The sequence below is a fragment of the Embiotoca jacksoni genome, unplaced genomic scaffold (assembly GCF_022577435.1).
Source record: "Embiotoca jacksoni isolate LCO1_2020_lvr unplaced genomic scaffold, fEmbJac1.0.p SCAF_5, whole genome shotgun sequence".
Lineage (NCBI taxonomy): Eukaryota > Metazoa > Chordata > Actinopteri > Embiotocidae > Embiotoca > Embiotoca jacksoni.
Genome location: NW_027185403.1, coordinates 5561931 through 5583099, shown reverse-complemented (window position 1 = coordinate 5583099; position 21169 = coordinate 5561931). Strand labels below are relative to the sequence as shown.

At 39.5% G+C, this 21169-nt stretch overlaps 1 protein-coding gene across 4 annotated transcripts; it reads right to left on the bottom strand.

The window, feature by feature from the left end:
- Positions 1 to 173: 173 nt before the first annotated feature.
- Positions 174 to 20119, bottom strand: ocrl (OCRL inositol polyphosphate-5-phosphatase). Of its 4 annotated transcripts, none has more exons than XM_069170581.1 (25): positions 19996 to 20119; positions 19660 to 19918; positions 19028 to 19107; positions 16314 to 16405; positions 15993 to 16031; positions 15496 to 15609; positions 13189 to 13383; positions 12826 to 13081; positions 12474 to 12647; positions 12272 to 12373; positions 12048 to 12162; positions 11798 to 11914; positions 11263 to 11444; positions 10761 to 10872; positions 10283 to 10392; positions 9892 to 10027; positions 9583 to 9693; positions 9221 to 9386; positions 7710 to 7945; positions 6958 to 6981; positions 5305 to 5424; positions 4037 to 4121; positions 3572 to 3699; positions 3312 to 3423; positions 174 to 2287 (listed from the first exon to the last, which is right to left on the bottom strand). In XM_069170581.1, exons 2-25 carry the CDS (start codon positions 19699 to 19701, stop codon positions 2163 to 2165), a joined length of 2973 nt encoding a protein of 990 aa, XP_069026682.1. In that variant the 5' UTR covers positions 19702 to 19918; positions 19996 to 20119; the 3' UTR covers positions 174 to 2162. The 4 variants fall into 4 exon arrangements, with proteins under 4 accessions (XP_069026682.1, XP_069026683.1, XP_069026684.1 ...); XM_069170582.1 differs by having other exon boundaries at positions 19660 to 19914; XM_069170583.1 differs by lacking the exon at positions 6958 to 6981.
- Positions 20120 to 21169: the final 1050 nt, after the last annotated feature.

Sequence of the window (21169 nt, the reverse complement as noted above, 5' to 3'; positions counted from 1 at the left end):
AGCACTGAGGTGACGCAGACCAACTATAGCACGAACATCAGCCGATAACAATTTCTCATGTACCTGTGGAATAAGCACCCTAAATCTACTGAGCAGTTGTTGTTCTTCATAAGAGGCTGTCAAAAGGATTTTCAAACAGGGGGCGTTGAAATGGAGAACAAAAAAAACCTGATTTCTACATAGTTTTATTTCTTTTAAATAAGTTAAAAGTACCAAAATCGGAAAAGTTGAAAACAAGTGTTTCCTTGTGTACCTTAATTTTATGACAAACTGGAGACCGAAATCAGCATGAATCCACACCATTACATCAGTTGGTACAGTGGCATAAGACAACACTTAAAATCAGAGGATATTGATTATACTAGTTTTTCTGTTAATTGGATGAGGGTAATATTTCTCAAGACAAAGTGAATGACCAAATATGAATCACCGGGAACTATTCCTTCGGGCTTTAAAGCCAACAGAGGAATAAAGGGAACTGATGGTTGAGGCAGAAGAAACTAAAGAGGAGCAACTTCAGCCGAACGGGCATTTACACAACTGCCATGATTGTCAGCATTTTCACATTACGTCACGAGCTCACATTGTCTCCAAAGGTAAAATCTTCTGACATCCTGGGGCGTCTGAGAAGAAAACCTCTGGGCTTTATCTGGCATCACTACATTTACACAAGACACTGAGCAGAGGGAAATTTATATCATAAATGTGAAATGAATGCTGACATCTCTTGGGCTAAACTAGTAAAGAGGAAATATTCATTAGGCATGGATATTGGTTCCTTATTTCAATAACCAGGACATGTTTTGCAACAGTTACTACAGAAAAAAAAATTGTCCTCTGTGGCACAAATGAGAAAGGAGCACAAAGACTGGCTGTACCCTGCAGAGTAATGAGCCGTTAAATCTTGCTAAACTTGCACCCGGAAAATGCTGCATCACTTAAAGCAAGAGCATTATTCATCACGATTTATCATAACGTCCAGAATGGCTGCGTGTTGGCATCATACAGTCCCGAAACAATGAATAAAGAGCTTTAAGATGTGGCAGAAATGAGGAAAAAGACATGTAAACAAATAGACATCAACAGTACCACCTTCATGACAAACTGTAGACACTGGATCACAGATTCAGACCACCATACAGTCAGACACCCATGAACTAAGGAAACAATCACTATTTACACCATTTAAGACATCGAGAACCAGAGTTAAGAGTACGCACTGGATTCTGGTTGACCAGGAAGTTAGTGTCTTAACAGACGTGTTTTGTAACTCATGAGGAACTGAAAAAAAAAACTAGAGGTAAGGCTCACGGCTGAAGTTACACAAAAACACAGCAAACATTCACAACAAAAAGTGATAAAAACACGTGAAGAATACCTCCAATGAAACGTTTTAAAACCAATGCAGACCTAAAAAATAATCTGTGCTGTAGTAGAAACCAAAAAACTGTTCAGATGGTGCAAACTTGGAAGAAAAAAAATATATATAAATAACAGTTAAAATACAATGGATATGTTAACAAATAATTCTCAAAGCTATCTTAATATTGTCCCCTCAGCTATAATGCTGCAAAACAAATGATTGTCATGATGTATCTTAAACATTCTTAGTGACAGATTTCCATAATTATCCCAAACTATTTGATGCTTTAAACAGTATACTGGTACGTATTCAGTCTACTTTCAGGAAGTCATTTTCCTTTCTTTAGTGTAAGCGAGTCTTTCATTTAGCATCTATGATACATAGTGTTTTCACATTCATACCACTCACTGTTCAAGGGTTATTTTGGCATGAGCACCTACGATAAGAAGTGTCAGCAGAGAACGAGGACAACTCTAGTCTGGAGGCACAGGTCCTTTAGGTCATCAGAAAGTGCATAGGCATCAGTTCAAACATCCCCCAAGTGCTTCCAAATCCTGCAACCGGTCATACCGTGTGTGCACGGAAGATATGACAGTTGCTAAAAAAATCAATCAGAGCATTACTGGAAGTCTTGGGTACCTCTAATGTGATGGTTTGTAAAAGTAGGGTGCAGAACAGCTGCATTGGTCTCCAAAAGATGACAAAATACCAAGTGGATCATGTTACACGGTGTCCTACAGGTCCGGGTCGGGAATGAACTCCGAACCCAGCTGAGGCGATGAGGAACCCTCGACCTCGTTTACTCCTCATCCCCCGCCATGAGGAAACCCAGAACAAAGTCGATGGCTTTCTGCCGGTCGTGTGACGTCTGCCTGCCCACCAAGTTAGGAGGTGGTCGGATAAGGAGGCTGGCAAAGAGGGTAGCTAAAAATACAAGGACGGGGGGAAAACGATTAACTACATGTAAAAAAAGAAAACTTCCTCAGTTAACTATCAAGTAAGAAAACAATACGAGCTGTTCAGTAAACGTTCATGTCACTGTAGCCAAACATTTGTCAGGATATTTAACGGTCTGGATACAATGAAGATAAGGAGTAAAAAGCCAGACGTGCAGAAACTTGAGAGGAAGAATAAGTCAGCCCCCCCCCATCCTTACTTCAACTAAATCTGCATCTTCCACAATGCTGCCACGCTGCAGTGGTGAATATTAAGAGGCTGGTAATTGAATTTTCATCATGCCGTTGCCTGGTAATGAGTTCAAAGTCACCAAAAGGTATGCAATTACAGACTATGTGCAGAAATCTGTATTAAAAAGTCAGTTACGTAATAATGTATATACAGCTACAGTAGGAGAATCGAGAAAATCCGTCCTTCCTGACAATCCACAGGTGACTGATAATGTTTTGAGCTAAATACTCAAGTCCAAAATACTGGCTGTTATAAGTCTATTAATAGATCAGCATCAGCAGCATACAGGTACCAAAAATTGACTGACTAGTTTATTTTTTTCAACTGTAAAACTGCCCTGCTGAGAACATATCACGGTCAGGGTGATACGATTTTTTTTTTTTGATTTTTTTTTTTTTTAAATAATCACTCCATCTAGGTCTACTTAAAAAAAAAAAAAAAAAAAAAAAAAAAGCAGAGTCAGTGAGGGTAAAAAACAAAACAAAAACAAGGATCAGCAACAAACCAATTCACACACTAATGGTCTGATTTTTGTCAGCCAGCGTGCCGTTAGAAATAATTGAGACCGATATATTGATATCATTCTTTCTGTCTAATTCATACATCACACTAATTAAAAGTTTGTTTAAAATTGGATAATATTTACCACATTATACAATTTATTCCCATGTTTACCACATTATCCAATTTTGAACAAACCTTTAATGAGCTGTGAAGTGTGACGTATGGATTAGACAGAAAGAAGCAGCGTGTCTCTTACCTATGAGGCTGGCTGTTAGATTGTTGTTGTGTGAGTGTTTGAGAAGTTCCTTCAGAAAGGCCATTAGGTAGCGGAACACGTTGCGGTGAGCTCGGGGCAGCTGGGAGATCAACTGTCAAAACATCAAAGTGGACAGAGACGTTCATCTTATAAATATTTCAACAATAAACGGTTCCCATACAGTCGCATGAAACGAATGCTTCATTCGCTACAGTTCAGATGTTGCAGTGCGAACAGAAAAGAGTTTGTAATTGTTGCACCTGTTTGCAGAGGCGGCTGTCGTGGGTGCAGTCGAGGCACCGTTGGTAGAGTTCATAACACACCACCGGCTCCGGCAAAGCCTCCAGGAAGATGAGCAGGGCCTCAGCTACAGAGTGGTTACAACCAGCTGCATGGACGGTTAGGGAGGAACAAGCGCTTATGGAGACCAGTGATGGCATTGACACTGGATGGTATTTGTGCATCTATTAGAGCTACAAGACGCTTTGAAACCCGTTTCTGCCAGTACGACTTATCATTGTGTGTCAGGAGGTAGTTGGCAAACTCACTTACAATTTAACACATATCAACAAGTCAACAACCGGACGCAGGAGACCCAGGTGACCCAGGAGAGCCAGGAGACCCAGGAGACAGACCCAGGTTTTGTATGTTCTCTGCTCTGTGGCATTTGATTAAATGCAGGACTGGATGTCGGTGATATCTTGGCTCTGCACAAAAGAGGATACGGATGGAGTCTGGGATGCTGGTGTCCAGACAGTCGATGATGCTCTGCAGCTCCTCTTGTAGGCCTGGTGTCTGGAACAAGTCCTCCTGGAAGACAAATATGGAACATTTAAAACAGTTCCCACACCATCTGTGTCCAATAACAATCATTATGTTGTTGTTTTTTTGTGTCGTGCACATACACACCATAAACCGTAAAATACCACCGCAGTCGTGACACATCTTTCTCACTTTAACATTGCAAACAAAGAACTTCTGTCTCTACAAATAAAATCAACAACCCAAAACAGTTCTAGTATTAAATCCCAGCTTAAGTTTCTTATAAACATTCACCCAGAAGAACTCATCAGTTATTAGAGATGTTCTACCCTTAAAACATCATCATATCATGCGCAATAAAACTTTAAGTGTACTTTGTCTTCAGTCCCACCTTAAATCACAGAGAACAGGTTTTTTTCTTTTCAACGAGGCCAATATACCTGCTTGTCTCTGTAGCTAATGATAATTTACCTGAATGGAAATAGATTGTGGTCATTTTTTTTTTCCATCAGTCAATATGCTTGTAATTTAGATTTGTACCAACCATCATTGCCAAATAAATTGTGCTAAGCATCATGAATATTACACTATAATTCATTTTTTAAAAGTAAAAATAAATAACAACAATGCACTATTGACTCAGACTAAAGGTTTTACCTCACTAAATATCCCAGTTATGTATTTGTGATCTGTTGTTGCTGTCCAGTGAAATCCATCAATCTTCAAATTTGGAAGTTTTGAATTTACAGGATCAAATGTTCTTTTAAAATGATCCTAATTCTACTTAAACAAAGGATTTAAAAACGTATCGTCTGATAGTGATCTGAAAAATGAATAGTCACCGAACTGAAAACAAGGCTTTGTTTCTCAGCTCATAATCGTCCGACATTTTGGTGATATGCATTATCTGTGTTCTCTTGGTTTTTGAGGGCGGATTATATTAAAGCTGTTAGAACATCACGTGTTTGACCATCATATGTACATTTCTAATGTTCACTTCTTCAAATGTTTTGGTCTTTAAACAGCCTTTTCAAGCACCGATAGCCGTACCTTAAAATATCTAATCATGTACTAATACGTCCGCATCGATCAGCTTTACAGAAATATATCAAACGAATTTAAACAAACATTTTAGATGAAACACACAAGTGCAGGTATTGTCCTTTGTGCTGATAAGTTATCTCAGTCTTATCACTTCTCCGTAATAAACATCCTTTGTTGTGGTTCTCACCTGATCACAGGACCTGGTGAAGAGGTGGTTGACCAGAATCCAAACCTCCTTGGGGATCTTCAGAGGTTTGTCCTCAGTAGTTGCTCCATCCACCAACAGCGGGCTCATCTTGGACTTTTCCTGATTAAAGGAGAACCACAATGTTTTATGCCGACACATTGGAGCTGACATTGTAGCTTAGTTTCGGGAACAGGCAATATTTTTTTATATTTGCGTAATACAGTTAAGGATATATGAATAGGCAAGATTAGTCCCACGCAATATGATTCACACTGCTTTTATCAAGTGTAATAGAGAACATAAAAACGACTGCTTATGACACACCTGATCAATTACTGATGGAGCAGGAGCAGCAGCGAAGTCAAGATTATCTCTGGGGTCTGGAGCCATTTTACTAAGAGCTGGATATCACATTCTTTTTGTCTCTGCAAATGGATCTCAGAGACTCAAGAGAGACGTCCTAAAATAACCACAGCGACTGAGGCCGCTCGTACAGTACAGGAAGGGGAAACGAGGAGAGCGTTTAATGAGGGGCGATGCTAACATGCAGAACTGACGTGTGATACTGTAAAATGTTTTAAAACGCAAAGCTTCCGCTGTGATCCGTAAGCATATTTAGAGTGCAGTGAATCTTACAGAGGGGATTAAAGACCAAGAAAGATTGAACATAAAATATGTCAAGTTGCGACACTTTAATGAAATTGTGGCAAATTGCAATTGTCTCTTGTTTACTCATGCAGCGTCTTACTATCACTGATCAGTTTCTAGTTAATAGAAGAGGAGGCTTCGTGTGAGCTGCTCTGATCAGACTCCGATACTTCCTCTCACTGCCTTCAATCATGTACACGAGGCAGCCGTGCAGCAAGGCTGACCTGCTGTGAAATCACATTGAGTGTGTCCAACGCTGACTAAAGTGGTACATCCCTCTCACTGCTCTCAATGGCCCGTGGGAGATTGAATGGTTGACTGATCGGCGCACGCACACGCTGCTCGTATCAGCTTTCGCAAATGTAAAGCGAGAATGTACACATCCACACGTAGCTTTTACCGCCACGTTTTAGCACTTTAAGCTCCAAGTGTCAGCATACAAAATGGGAGCGGAACAACACAGCAAGTTACTAGTACTTCTACTGATTGTATAACAATATCATGTTTTGACAATGGGGCAACATGTGTTCCCAGAGCGAAAGAGTTTCTAAGAGCTCCAAAATGTTTTTACATTTTAGATCCTGAAAACTCATAAAAACTTACTTCTTTAATGATCATCAAAGATGTCGCTAAATAATTTTATGTCAAATTGACAAATACTTTCAGCTCGATTAAATTTCTAGTGGTTTAAATATGAAAGAAGCAAAACCCCATATCTGATAAAAACTGAATCAGTGAATGTTATTTGTAATTATTTCAGCACTATCTGAAATGTATTTGTCCAACAGTATGTGAAATCTTTTAAGTTACACATTACCAGGATGTAACCGACATCTGTTGATATCCATGACTGCTTCTATTCAAACTTGAAGCAGTTTATCTTTATGACATGGACAATTGAAGGTCAATAATGTGTTATAAAGCAGATATCAGATCACGGAAGTCATGTATCTGAGGTGATATTGACTTTGTTGAGCCAGATGGCCATCGGTGTTAATATTTTACCTTTTCCATGTAGCTGTCCTCTCCCTGAGCAAGAAGTCAGCCCACAACCACAGTGAAGAGTTGGAAAGGAATGATCAAGGCAAGCAGAGGCGATGAAGGGAAACAAAAGAAAGAACAGAGTAGATAGAAGTACTATGTATAAACACAGAACAGAAAAGCAGATCGATTATGGATCGTTCTTGCACAAATCATTTGATCAAATCATCAGGTGAGAAGGAAAATGAAACGGTTTAGGTTGAAATTAAAGCGTACTGAATGACAGAAACACTATCTTCCCAAATCAGATCAGATTAGGTCAAAAAATAGCATTATGGAAGCAGACGGAGGTGATTGTCTTGAGACCAGAAGACTATTTATATTTAACGGACTAAAGTGGGTCGAACCTGAGTCAAGTCTTCCTTGTTCTTCAGGAGCTCCCTCCTTCTGTTTTTGCCACTTCCTCATTCCCTTGGCCCATCATGGCCAGAAATATACTGGTTGAGAAATTGTAGACTCTCCAAATATAGACTTTCTCTGTGACTGCGTTTACCCTGAGGGAAGCAACAAGCCTGCACGTGTCCCCACTCAGTTTTCAGGTAGTGAATAGCTCACAGATTGCAATCCAAGCTAAGCTGGTCTGTGCAAGGAAGGTTTACGTTTCACATAAATCAGTTCCAACTAATCTGAGGAAAATATGCCTCTGATCACTAATCCCATTGCTTTTAACTGGCATTATTGTATTTTTCATGACAGCTGGATTAGCTTTCCCTCACCAGGTCAATGAGTTTGGTGATGGGGATCTCTCTGATGGGCTTCTTCATGCGGCACAGAGTATCCAACGAGGTGCCAAAGCAGCTGGGCAGGTAGTTGCCAGATATGGTGATGAAGTAGTCCTTGCCCCGGTCCAGATGGAGCACCAGAATGTCCTCAATAGAGTCTTCCCCAGAGTTCAGCAGCGTGACAGAGTCTTTACTGACATACACCTCCAGATAGATCTCCAGGGTCTCATCTGTTCAGGACGATAAGGGAGAGCTTCAGGTTACCGCAAACTAAAAGAACATTATCTTGTGATTAAACACGTTTTCAGCAACCGTTTGTAGTACTTATTATTAGAGCTGCAATCACACTAAGTTAATTGGTTAATTGTTTTTAGTGATTTTTAAAAGAAGAATTCTACAATTCTTTGATTGCAGCTTCTTACATGTGAATATTTTCGGCTTCTATTATTCCTCAATGAAAATAAACTGAATATCTTTTGGTTGTGACTGTTAAGTCGGGACAAAACAAGACATTTCAGGCTGCGCTGTAGCCTTTGAGAAACACTCATTGACATTTTTCCTCATGAAGCAACATGTAAAGTCCAAACCACTCATCTATGCGAGTTGAGAAAATAATCAATGGATTAATACAAGGTTACTCAAACTGTGGCCTGCAGGCCAGATATGGCCTGTTTTAATGTTTTCTATGGCCTGCAGGCATGATGATGCATGTTGTTGTTCTGGGTTTTTGTACCCTCATGGTTGAAATGCACTTATTGTAAGTCGCTTTGGATAAAAGCATCAGCTAAATGAAATGTAATGTAATGTCTGAATACTGCTTCACTACAAGCACCTTATGTTTGTTTGGGATTGTTTTGACAATATCAGAAATAGGCCCACACTGTTTTACTATGTTCAATTTGTATTTTGCTGTCTAAAATTGATACCATAAAAGGGATGTGCATAATTAGTTTATTCCATGTACAAATATATCTATTAACTTTAAGAGTTATTTGTGGCTTTTAACTGAAAAATATTCCAAGTGGCCTTCGATTCCCCAAGTGATCTTCCTATCTAGCCCTCTGGGTATTAACTTTGAATAGCCCTGGATTAATCCATAATGAAAATAATCATTATTTGCTTTTACAAAAAAGATAACAAACATGGCAGTTAACACACTGAAGAAACAATCAGACATGAATGTTTGAGCATATGATCATATGCATGTAAATCAATAAAAAAAAAAAAATTTTTTAAATTGAAATGAGAACTTCAGTCATTTAGTGTGTGAACCAGTTTGGTTCCATTTGGACATTAAATTCAGCGTGATTCTCGACAACATTCAAACTGACACTATCAGAGGCAAACTGCATATGTAACAGTACAAAGTTGTGGATATATAATCTTCCTTTTACATTTCATTACCAATAATTTAAATACGACATGTACACAGCATATTAAGAGGTAACAAGCCTTACGACTACAAAAAAAAAAAGAAGGGTGTTATTTGGATTAAAAGGACTTACTCGGCTCCAAGAATCCCTCACTTGGTTCGGCACGCAGCCAAGGCTTGCAGTACTGCGAGTCGTTGAGTTTGGGGATGAAGGTGAAGTGACAGGGAACCTGCCCGTCGTTTGTTATCAGGAAGCGCTCCTTTTGAAGCAGCCGGAATTTTACGTTCAAAAATGCAAACTGTAGAGGAAAAAGAACAACAACAACAACATTAATCACCCATTCCTGGCAACTCTAGCACACAAATTTTAGGATAAATTGTAGTAAGCTACTCTGTTTCTGAGAAAGGTTTTAAGGATTATTAGTGCTTTTACTGATTTAATATCGCTGAGGAAAGAGCATAACACAGGCCCTCAAGTAATAAGCATTTTATTACTTCTCTCCTGCTCAAGGACACAGATGGAAGGAAGTCGTTCTCCATTCTATCCATCGCCCGAACGATCTCCTCAAACACCTTTTTGTGGCGTTGCTCATCGACGACCTTCACCTGTTACACAAACACACACACAGGTCCAAACAAAATCCAAACTTAATGCAAATGTAAATGTATTGATTTTTAATCAATCTGCACATTAAAGTTCTGTGTCAAAGTCATACATACTATTAAAATCAATAGTAGAACCCTGAATGTTGCAACTCGTGCCAGTCAGTTCAGGGTCTTTTATTTGACAGCAAAGAGTCTTACCCCTAAACTGAAAAGGGAGCTGACAGGCTTGTGATCACTCGTTTGCAACTCCATGTGACTTCGGTATTTTAGCTGCTTGATATTGTTGCCCCTCCACAGGATTCTGTCACACCAAGCCGGGACACGGCACTTCCCACTGCAGGAAACAGACACACTTTCAGAGGCAGATTCAGTGATCGGACATCAGACACACACACACACACAGTATGTGCTGACTCTGAGTTAGTGTAACGATAAGGTCGGAAAAGATTTGCTTACAAGCATAATTTAATCAGGATCCCAAAAATGCAAACTTAGACTGTATTTAAGTTGGCAATAGCAATTCCAATCCTGGAGTAAGTTTGTGCTTTCATTTATCAAAACAAGATAAAACACAGGGATATGGTTTTACCTCGAGTCCCATCGGTCTGTTTTGGGGTCATACTTGTACGTGGGAATGAAGTTAATGTCTCCCTCCATGAAGTCTGTGAAGGCTCTCTTTGTCTGCCTCTGAATGTTCAGCTACACATCAAAAGTGGATAAAACTATTTCTTAGTTAAACAGCATCCTCATAAGCGGAGTTAAAAAGAAATCACGACAGATTACAAACACATCACATAATAATGTCTTTTCATACGTTGTATTTATGAAGAAATATTTTGTGTTTCAATAATGCTGGAGTTTTCTTTTTTAAGTGATTCTTTTCTTTATTCAATTCATAACTGTTAAACTGGTTGAAGAGTAACTGCATCACGTAGGTGGTACGAATGCTTGTCTGTGTTGTCAAAGTTAAAGGTTAAGTCAAAGTGGTGGTACATTTTTTTCTCAGATGTCTATCAGTGCACAACAATTAAGTGTAGAAAACATTGAGCTGGTTAACATCTCTTTACCTGATCAACCTCCTGGAGCTTCTTTAGTTCCTTCTGAGCTATGAGCTGTTTGACATCGGCAGCATCGTACATAAAGAGACGATAGTTTAAGTCGCCAAGCCAGACTACTACACTGAAACACACAAAAAGGACAGAGAAGGCTTTCAACAACAGCAGTACACTATTACAACAGCGCAAGTTTGCAGTGAATATTATTATTTTCACAAAGTCAGATATCTTGTCAAAGACATTCATAAGTGTCTGGTTTATATTCTAGGAACGATAACAAGGTCACACTGCTATTTAATGATACTTTTGCAGATACAGAAAGTAGCGATGGAGAATACTGTGAATGTTTGTATGGAAAACCAGTTAAACAGAATAAATTTAAAGAATTCATTTACAGTGGTGAAAAAAACCTGAAGCTGATGATGCAAACATAACCAAAGAGGGTGAAGTCAGACTTTGCACATTTATTCAGAGACATGTTTTCAGTCCGGATATAAATGACTGACAAACTCACTCGTGCTTGACGATACTGAGAGGGGGGTGGTCCAGTAAGTGGAAGGTCATGCGAGCACATATGTCTTTATAGTCCTGATTTCGGCGCTCGAAGTCTTCCACGTGTGCTGCTAGATGAGAGTTGACGATGCAGAAGCTGGTGTTGTGGAAAACAAACCTCACTGCAACGCCTCCTTTGTTCCCCTGAAACATAAAGTAAACAAGCCCTTATCTTCATGCACGCAAATACACGCCGGGACAACATCAATGCAAACTGCAAATAACATATTTATCATTTAATTAAGTCTAACAACAGTACATTATAAAGCGCTGTTAGTAAAAAAACTTATTTTTTTTATTTATTTTTTTTAAATGTAATTACCCTCGAAGTTGTCAAAGAGATATTTTAGTTTCATTACAATTTGGTTAAGGTTTTTTTTTAAACATTTTATGAGATTATCATGGTCTGCTGCACATAAAAATATGGCTTATTCATCCTGTGGTTGTGTATTGTTGTGTCTTATGAGGCAGTTGGTCTGAGTTTAGTGTGAACAAACCATTTTTCCCATGATTCCCGTCCCCACATGCTCTGCAGCCACTTCTTTTATGTGATGCTTGTGGATCTTTTTGACAAAGACCACAAGCATCATCCCAACGAGTCGTATGATGCGAATCTGCAGACATGAAAAGGAAAGTTAGTACTTTTACCACCGTATTCATCAACACGACAGGTCTAAATACATTTGCAAAGTGGGAGGGTTCCCCAGTCTCCACAGTGATTTGTACCCCAACTCCTTCCTGACTCACCCTCTTGTACTTGGCTTTTGGGTGCAAGCTCTTCTCCACAGCTTCAACCCACAGCTGCTCCTTGGATGAGTCCATATAGAAGAAAGCCTCAGTGCTCAGGTCCAATTCTTGAAAACTAGAATCATAAACAAAGTCATCACATTAGTTGTTATTCAAGCATGAGCATAATACAACATGTATGACTTCATGGTCAGAAAAGTGCTGGATGACTAATTCCTACTGACCCCAGAGCATAAATATCAGGAGGTTCAGTGTCACAGCAGAGCCACGGCTCAAGGCTGCTGTCTGGAGACTGTCCGTTAACGTTCCATGTACCTGTGAAAAACCTGCAACGCAGCAGTGTAAGGTTTTTATTGTACTAATAATATATCAGAACTATCAAAACAACAAAATTAAAGTCACACAGAACAGAGACACTTCTCTCACCTGAAGGGCCGGATGTCCACAAACTCGTTCTCCTTCTTACCCAGGCGGTGTTTGATGAGGTATTCTCTTTGTCCCGCCTGGCTGGAGGACATGGCCTGCCTCATGCTGTTGGTGGTGGGGCTGTCGCTCCAAGATGGTGACCTGTCCACACGGTCAAACCCTGACCTAAAACTACTGGAATTGAACAAAACGGGAATAATTAAACAGCAGCTAGATTATTGACAGATTCCGCATCGAGATATTGAGCATCCTGAACTCTAGTTATTAAATCAAAATCCAAAAATATTTAGCCGTGATAGCATTTTTCAGTGTTTCTATAAACCTGACAGTCTATTATGAGAGGCCAACTTACTCTGGCTTGGTGTTATACAAGGAGTTATCTTTGGCCTGTAAGGAGACAACTCTGTCTTTAGGGACCGGTGCAGGAGGCAGAGGATTGGTTGGAGTGAAGGAGGCTTTGCGAGGAGGTAGAGGAGGTAGCGGGGGAACCGGTGGAGGCTCCCGAGAAGCTACGATGCGATTCTGGTGATTCTTCTTTTCTTCCACTTTCAGAGTGTGGTTGAATTTGTCCTCAAAGCCAAAGTCTGTGGCAAGCGATTGAACTGGATCTAGTAAGTTAAAAATAGAAGATTAAATCTAACAGAAACAGAAACAAAACTGATGTGTTTATCATTTATGCATCTTTTTTTCTTCACTGCTAACTCACTGTATTTACCTGTGTTATTCTGACTTGCTGAAGTGCTGTTGTTGATGTTGGGAGGCTGTGCACTCATTGATTTGGGTGCGTGGACTGCAGAGCCCACAGAGTTAGCCGTCTTGGGTCCTCTTTGTGGTGGGATGGGGACTGGACCTCGGTGTCCTGCAGGTGTAAGGGGCTCCATCGCTTTGGATTTGGGGAGTTTGGATTCAACTGAGGAAATCAAACAGCACCGTCAGATGGCAATGCACAATGATCAACATAACCGTGCCCAATACATGTCCATGTATTCATGCAGTGAGGCATTCACGAGGAATAATCTTAAGCTATGAAATATAAATAAATGCAGATGCGACAGCTTGCTCAAGGCAAAGAAATACTGAAAAGTTACACGAGCTTCAAATTGTTTTAACAAATGTACATCCTGTTTCAATAGAGCACTGTGAATGTACACTGATGAAAATGAGCCAACACCCAGAGAAGCAATGTTGTCATTACAAGGCGTAGCGTAGAGGATACCAGCTCCCATGCAGCTTGTAACAAATACCACTGGTACCACTGTTACTATCGGACATTACAAGCATGACGCAGGAAATAAAAGAAAATGGTAGTCGTCATTTCCAAACCGGATGAACATGTTCTGAGTAGATAAATAATTATAACTTGACGCACCACCACTATCCTGCATCTAAATGTTTTATCTCGCCCGCATGTTGCTTCCTGAAGTGGCAACCAAAACATTGGTTATAACAGACACAGTTTGGGCTTGAGTGTTTTGGTAAAAAAAAAAAAAGGCAGACGAGTCTCCTTTCAGACTTCAGGCCGGCTGGACTTTACTGTATGTCACTCCACTGCTCTCTATCCCCACATTTCCTGTCTCTACTGCGCTTTCTAAATGAGGTTAATGCGATAAAAATTGTATAAGCCACAGACATCAAACGCAATTACACATTAAGGCAATATAACAACCACAGTATTTATCTATTTACTGTATAAATAAAGGCAATCAAAGGACCTTTGTACAAAAGTGTACTACAGCCCAGCCAAGACCTTATTCATGGTTCATGGTTTCTGATCTCTGTTGTATGGAGACAGATGATAATACACACTGTACTGGAAGCGATTTTTTTTTTTTACCAATACCCATCTTTTACAACTGCATGTGTGGTGTATGAGTACCTTCACTTTTGGCTGATAATATCTGTGGCGATCAGCTGTAAGCATATCATCGGCATCCTACAATTTGACATGGGGCTTATTTTCAAAGTATTACTCAACTCTAGATGTCAGGTGAAATAAAAATGTAAAACAACATGGATGTACAAATCTTTGCTTTTGTGAGCATCGAACGTGTGGGCTATAACTACAATACGCAGACAGCATAACTTCAAAGGTTATAAGTACTCTTTGGCTTTTCATCATTCAAGGAAAATAACACCGATGAACACATAGGTCCTGTAGTAGTTTACACGTCTCCATCCTGAAGTTACTACAGTTACTTAAATCAGGACATTTAACTGTGGAAACAATCATCTTACTGTTCTCAGCCAAAAGGTTGCTTGGAGTTCAGCAACAAGCATGCGAGTCAAACCTCTATGCATCCAATTTCCCAAAATCTGTGCCTAAAACAACAGATTTTCTAACCCCAAACAACCCACAAATATAGGTGTGATAAACCTCAGGAGGATGTGACTGAAAGTGAAAAACACCATTCTGCGACATAAAATGCAAAGCATGTTCCTCGTGCTCCTTTGGGTCAATTCAAATAATGCTAACACCGCCAGTGACTCCGTCAGTAGTCCAGCCTGCATCAACAAAACATTTTCATGTGTCTCTGTTTGAACACAATGAAAATATAAAAAGAAAGAAAAGTTAGTAGATAAAAGCAGTGTTCTTGCCCAGTACATTCTTTTGATATTTACTTCCTTCAAACAACTTTGTTCTAAAAATAAAAAATTGCAGACGGGTCCTTGAACGCACTGCCATTAATATCTTGTGATTCTGATGACAGATAAGTTATTCAACTTTACTCACTCATTTGAAAAGTTTCATTCACACAGAGTGAAACATAATGTAAGAGTGAACTCATAATAATGTAAACTTCAGTCTTTTCTGTCTGCTTTCAGAGGTGGGCTGGCACCTTTATAAGTGGATCTGATTTCAAAATGGCAGCAGGAGGAGTGTTTCCACCCATGTGTGGGTGACGAGAATACACAGGAAATCAGCGAGCGGAGTAATCTACCCTCTGTAAATAAATGTTAGATGAGTGATTAAATAATTTATCATCCCACTGCTTGAGACTGCTGACAGACAGTGGAGTCTTACCTTCCTGCTGAGCACTTTTCACCTGGGCAATGAAAGTCTGAGTCCGATCATCATCCTGGAGTTCCAACAGCAGGTCTGGGGCTTTCTCTCCTTTGATTCGTATCCTCACACGGGCTTGGAGGGGAACAAAAAACACACATGCATGTCGGACACCCTTAGACTTGACAAACATATTAGAAATGCAGACAGTCGAGGAAACAAAGCGAAGTGATTTAACGGTGAACGTATGCTGCATTCTTTCAGAAAGCCCTGGAAACCCATGACCCGAGTCTGCTACTAAATAAAGACATTGAGCTGCAGGCACGCACTAAAAATGTAGTAAGGATAGATAGGTGCTGTTTGCAATGAATGCCATGATTTAGCTCTGCAAGTTAAAATCATCAGCCTGGTTTGCAAGATAAAGAAAACAAAAACAAAAACAAAGCCATCTCTTACACACAATGTCCACTGAAAAAAACAAAGCTAAAGCTGAAGAGAAATTAAAAAAAAGTACTTACAATCTACTGAGAAATCAATGAGAAGAGCTTCTTCAGCTTCTGAAATGAAAGACGAATTCTCTTAATTTTTCCTTACAGTGAAATGCTCCCTGGACTTTCATTTCTACGCCACTGAGCTGTGACTCTGAGTAACACTACAATGGACGGGAGTTAAAGAATGTCGGGCTGCAATCATAAATATGTTTTAGAAGGACACACAGAATCCAGACAGATAACAGCATGAAAAATCCTTAAAATCCAATTATACTTTGCAAACAAAAAACAGTTAATACCACGATTTTATCATCAAGATAAAAAAAAAAAAAAAAAAAAGTTACATACCTCGAACAATTTCAAAATGACCATTGATGGGTATGGACAACTCAGCCACTGGACGAGATGCAACAGCATCAGGGGTCGCAAAAACACGCAATCTGGATGAGAACAGCACAGACCACCACTTAACATCAGCTCTGTGATGTTTAAATATCATTTGAATTTATCAATACAATTATTTAAAACACAAAGCAAATACAAACCAGCAGCAACAATTTGGCCTTTCTTTATTCTCTTGCAATTGAAACTGAGTTTCATGCACAGCACTCAGTATGAAAATATTAGAATAACTAAACATTTGGGATGCAATGTGGGTATTATTAGAAATGGAGGCTAATTATTGAGTGATTAAAATGCAAAATTAAGTAAAAAAGAAAAGAAAAGTCAAAAGCACATGCAGACATGCAAAACTTTCCTTGAGTCTAATCTGCAGTTAAGTTGCTTTAGATGAATAAGCAAAAAAAATGACACAAAAATAACCTAAAAGCATTGTGCTTCATTCAGGTTTTATTGGCTAAAGTCCACTGTAGCAACATGGAGATTAGCTTTGCGGTCGTTAAATAACAGACATAAACAGCTTTAAATCTATGATGTTGGTTAATGCGTGCTGGTTCATATTTCCCTTTCCAACAATGGCTGACTAAGAGCCAGGGTCAAAGCAGCACTCTGGGCACTGCCCACGCTTCCCCTCCACTTCACAATAAGTCTGGTTACGGTTGAGGAGAGGAAACTGATTCAGCCCTGCGGGATTTTATGTGTCAGAGACACTTGCAGTTCTTCAGAATCGGCAAAGAAACTTTTGATTTTGAAAGTTACATGACGTCCAACAACAGCAGAGGTTGGATGTCATGTGGTAGAAACACCTCACAAAGTAGTAACCCTGATTTCAATACAAACGTCGTGTCCCTCATGACGTCACGTTTTAATAGAGACTAACTGTCCAACATGCTGCTTCAATTTGATGTTTATTTTGGAGGCTTTATTGCATCTATCATCTGTCTTCTTTTGAAACTCTGTTGCCTTTACAAATAACCTGGAAATTTGCCTGTTTACACTTCTATTATAGCTGCAAATTGGTACTGGTGCATTAGCAGCGGAGTATGGAAAAGCATGAATTGTCAACAGATTCAGAAATTGCAACAATAAATGCCAAACACCAAAAAAACGACTTGATGAAGAAGATAGGGGGTCAAAAAAAGTCATTCCTCAGCAAAAACGGACTCAAAAGCACTTAACAGGACATTTCCTTAACAACACAAAAGCACCTCAAAAATCAATATCAAGTTCAATTTTTTTTTTTATTTTTTATAAGGAGTCTCAAAAAGAAAACAGCTATTTATGTTCACTCTATAATAACAGCGTCTTGTGCCATACAAGTCCTACCGATTCTACAAAAAGACTGAACACATGTTACTGACCGAGCATTACTAGTTTGTCTATAATATAATAGCTGTAGTAAATCCCTCTCTGCAGCTGGTCTCCATGTCTCCAAACCATTTTCCCTGTCAGGACTGCTAGGTTTTTAACACAGTCAGCCGGGCACGAAGCTTGTGTAACCATGTGAGTCTCATTACAGTCTAGGACTAAGTGAAGAAATTCTGGATTATCTGCAGGGAGCTGGCTGCTGGTGGGACCTAATGCTTCATAGTGCATACCACACTGATGACTTAGCATACCCCCTGCTGTGAGTCACAACATCCCCTTTCACAAAACAAGGACTGGAGCTGTCCAGTCGACATGGATGAGGTTTTGTGCACGTGACTTCCACTTAGATCCCAGCAAATTTGACTGGGGAGCAGGGTGTGTGTGTGTGTGTGTGTGTGTGTGTGTGTGTGTGTGTGTGTGTGTGTGTGTGTGTGTGTGTGCGTGTGTAAGGTGCACGTTCCCTCAGCTGGAGGATATGGATTAAAATCCTTTTGACGCACCACTAAACCAAATGACTACAGCTCCACGGAAAGCGTCGTCATCCAGTGTCTTTGCTGACCTCCGAAAAGGTCAATGAGGAGTCACTTATAACTGAGTCAACAATTTCTTTCAGTTGGGCTACACAGCACCAGTCTATACATGTAACTATAACATTCAACATTTGTTTCAGGTCCTTAGGTCTTCAGCACTTAACAGAAAAGTATTGTCTATTCACCTGAAAAATGCTATAAAAGGCAAACTTTCAAAATTACTGATGATTATCAAAAATCTCGTTATGTAAATATTTTGTGAAAGCAGTAGTCCTCCCTACATTTCAATATCGAGGATAATTGATCAAACAATTTGGATATTTGAGTTCGTCCAATAATTTATATCATCTCGTCCATTGCTCTGTGTGATGTTATCATGGCACAGATCATTCCAAAAAAAAAAAAAAACAGCATTTTGAGCCATACTGATATCAGTTCATATGCATGTTAAAAGCCGTATTTGGTTTGTAAAGCAGCGCAGCAATTGTTTGCTTGTCAATTGATGACAGCAGGATACATAAATATAGCTCCCAAAATTCAAAGACCGTCAGACACTTCAGCAAATATTCGCCCGCAACCAATGACGGCAGTAAAAAAAAAAAAAAAATCTTGTATTCAATCAGAATAAAGCAAAAAGAAGCGGATGTTACAGACGAACACCTTAAAACTGTTTCAACAACCCACGCCGTGACCCGTGTCATCTCACTAGATTCACCTTCTGCTTGACAGAAACACACACACGTTTTCAGGTTCTCTGATACTTACATAAACTCTCCACTGCCCTCAATTAGTGACAGTAGTCTGGGCTCCTTCTGGCCAGACCTCAGCTCCTGACCTCTTACAGTGTGAGCAGCACAATCAAGGAATTATTGTGACTGGGGATGAGAAAGGCGCTTGGACATCACAACTACAGAGCAACAAGACGTGTTCAGCTTTTTTTAAATAAAAAAAAAAAAAGGTAAGTATGGTTAAGACTGGGGATACTTAGAAAGTGTTAGAAGAAGCCATGCTGATTGAAAATTAGGAGGCAAATTAATGTGACACATGACAGGCAGTGAAAGAAGAGAGGAAAACATCCAAGTGAATTAAACCTAAACTATGACTGACGTCATTATGTTAAGCAATAGGTGAGTTTAATTAACATCAGGTCTATGACACTATGTTTGTATGGTTAGTATTGATCTGCATTAAAAAATAATAATAATAATAATCTGATGCTATATTATGACATGGATATTAAACCAATTGCTTACTAAAATATAGTTAACGTTCATCTTTCTTGTGATATTAAGTTTGCTGACGTTACCTTAGATTCAGGACCACTGGTAGCTAACATTAGCCAACAAGCTAAAGCAAACTAAAAAAAAAATAAAAAACATATTCCAAAAAAAGGATATTGCCAAACATTCCTCGTCGCAAATCCCCAAAGAGGACTCCATTCTTACCGGGACGAAATAAATATCAGTTTATCTTTGGCCAGAGGACTTTTTTTTTTTTTTTTTGGACGGTTCAGTTCAGACGTTACGGCCAGAGAAAGTTAGATCCCCGCCCGGTGCTGCGCTGCGCTGCGCCGCGGCGGCGGCGGCGGCCTCCTTCTCTCTTCCTCCCTTTCCCTCCCTCCTTCCTTCCTTCCTTCCGTCCTTCCGTCCGTCCTTCCTTCCAAAAAAAAAAAATAATAATAATTTATCCACACCGGGGGTTCGAGTGCTTTCAGAAAGGAACATTTAAAATACCCGTGTTTGTGCGTGTCCCGCTCGGTGTCAGGGAGCAGGCGGCTCGGACTACATAACGCTATCCGGCCGCAGAGTTTGCCGTGTGGACTTCCCTCCCTCGGCTGCACCTCTCTCTCCCCCTGCTCGGTTCATACGTCCAACTCAAGCTTCATCGTGCTGCTTTTTAACGGCAGAAGGCAACGAGAATAGAGGTATACAGCGCCATCTTCTGTTTCGGAGTGTGAAGGAGAAAAAAAAAACAAAAAAAAACCTGCAACATCATGCAACATCATAATTATTTTTCATATCCGAGATACACTCAGGTTTCAACACCTCTCCTGTGGGACCTTTGGATGATGGATATCAAACGCATGTGTGTTGCCCCAGTTTAAGGCAAATGTGCACTGAAGGTTTAAGCATCAATACAAAAAATGTAATCTGACTCAATTATAAGTAAAAGTCCTGCATTGTCTTGCATAGGTAAAAGTATTATCGGCAGATTTTACTCTCTACTTCTTTGAAGAAATGTGACCCCCTTAAGTACTCTATTACAATACATTGCATTATTAATAGAGATGCAACAAAGCCTACAAATAGTCACGACATGAATATGCTAATTGGCATATCAAGTTGCATAAATATGTAAATAGTCACAGCACAAACTGCCTTAAAACGTACTTCCCGCCACTGCAGATGTGTAAATAGTCATCATAAACGAACCATTAAATCATGTGTCTAATAGTGTCTCCTTTAAAACTTAACACGGTTTAGCTTTTGACTCCTTAAAACAAAGCAGTGTCCCCTTGTGAGTCCTCATCCCAGGTCATGTAATAGAAATGACAGAGGTGTGAGCAGTTCTGCTGAACACTAATTTTCTTTTTTCTACATTGTTTAATTTGAAGGGTTTTTAGAGGCATGAATATGTAAAAGTACAACGCAGGCTATTGGGGAATAAAGAAAGCAAATAAGCAGAAAAGTTTGAAATAGATTCAGAAGATTTTTTTTTTCCCTTTCTTCTCACCAAATGTGTGGTGATCCTTCACATTTCTCTTGGCCTATTCTCTTGAATAGGAAAAGTTCTTTATAAATCTGTCATGTATTTGTTCTCTTTCCAACAAATAGTGTCTATTGCAGTGAATGGCTACATCTTAAACCCAAATTCTAACTAAAATATGAAATGTATTGGAAGGTTACT

Excerpts from the sequence above, each read along its gene's own strand:
- ocrl (XM_069170581.1), bottom strand. The coding sequence starts at position 19,701 with ATGGAGTCCTCTTTGGGGATTTGCGACGAGGAATGTTTGGCA. Across the intron at positions 15,610-15,992 it reads CATTGATTTCTCAGTAGATT|CCCGTGTGAGGATACGAATC; the intron begins GTAAGTACTTTT and ends TTCCCCTCCAAG. Across the intron at positions 9,694-9,891 it reads GCTCCCTTTTCAGTTTAGGG|GTGAAGGTCGTCGATGAGCA; the intron begins GTAAGACTCTTT and ends TTTGTGTAACAG.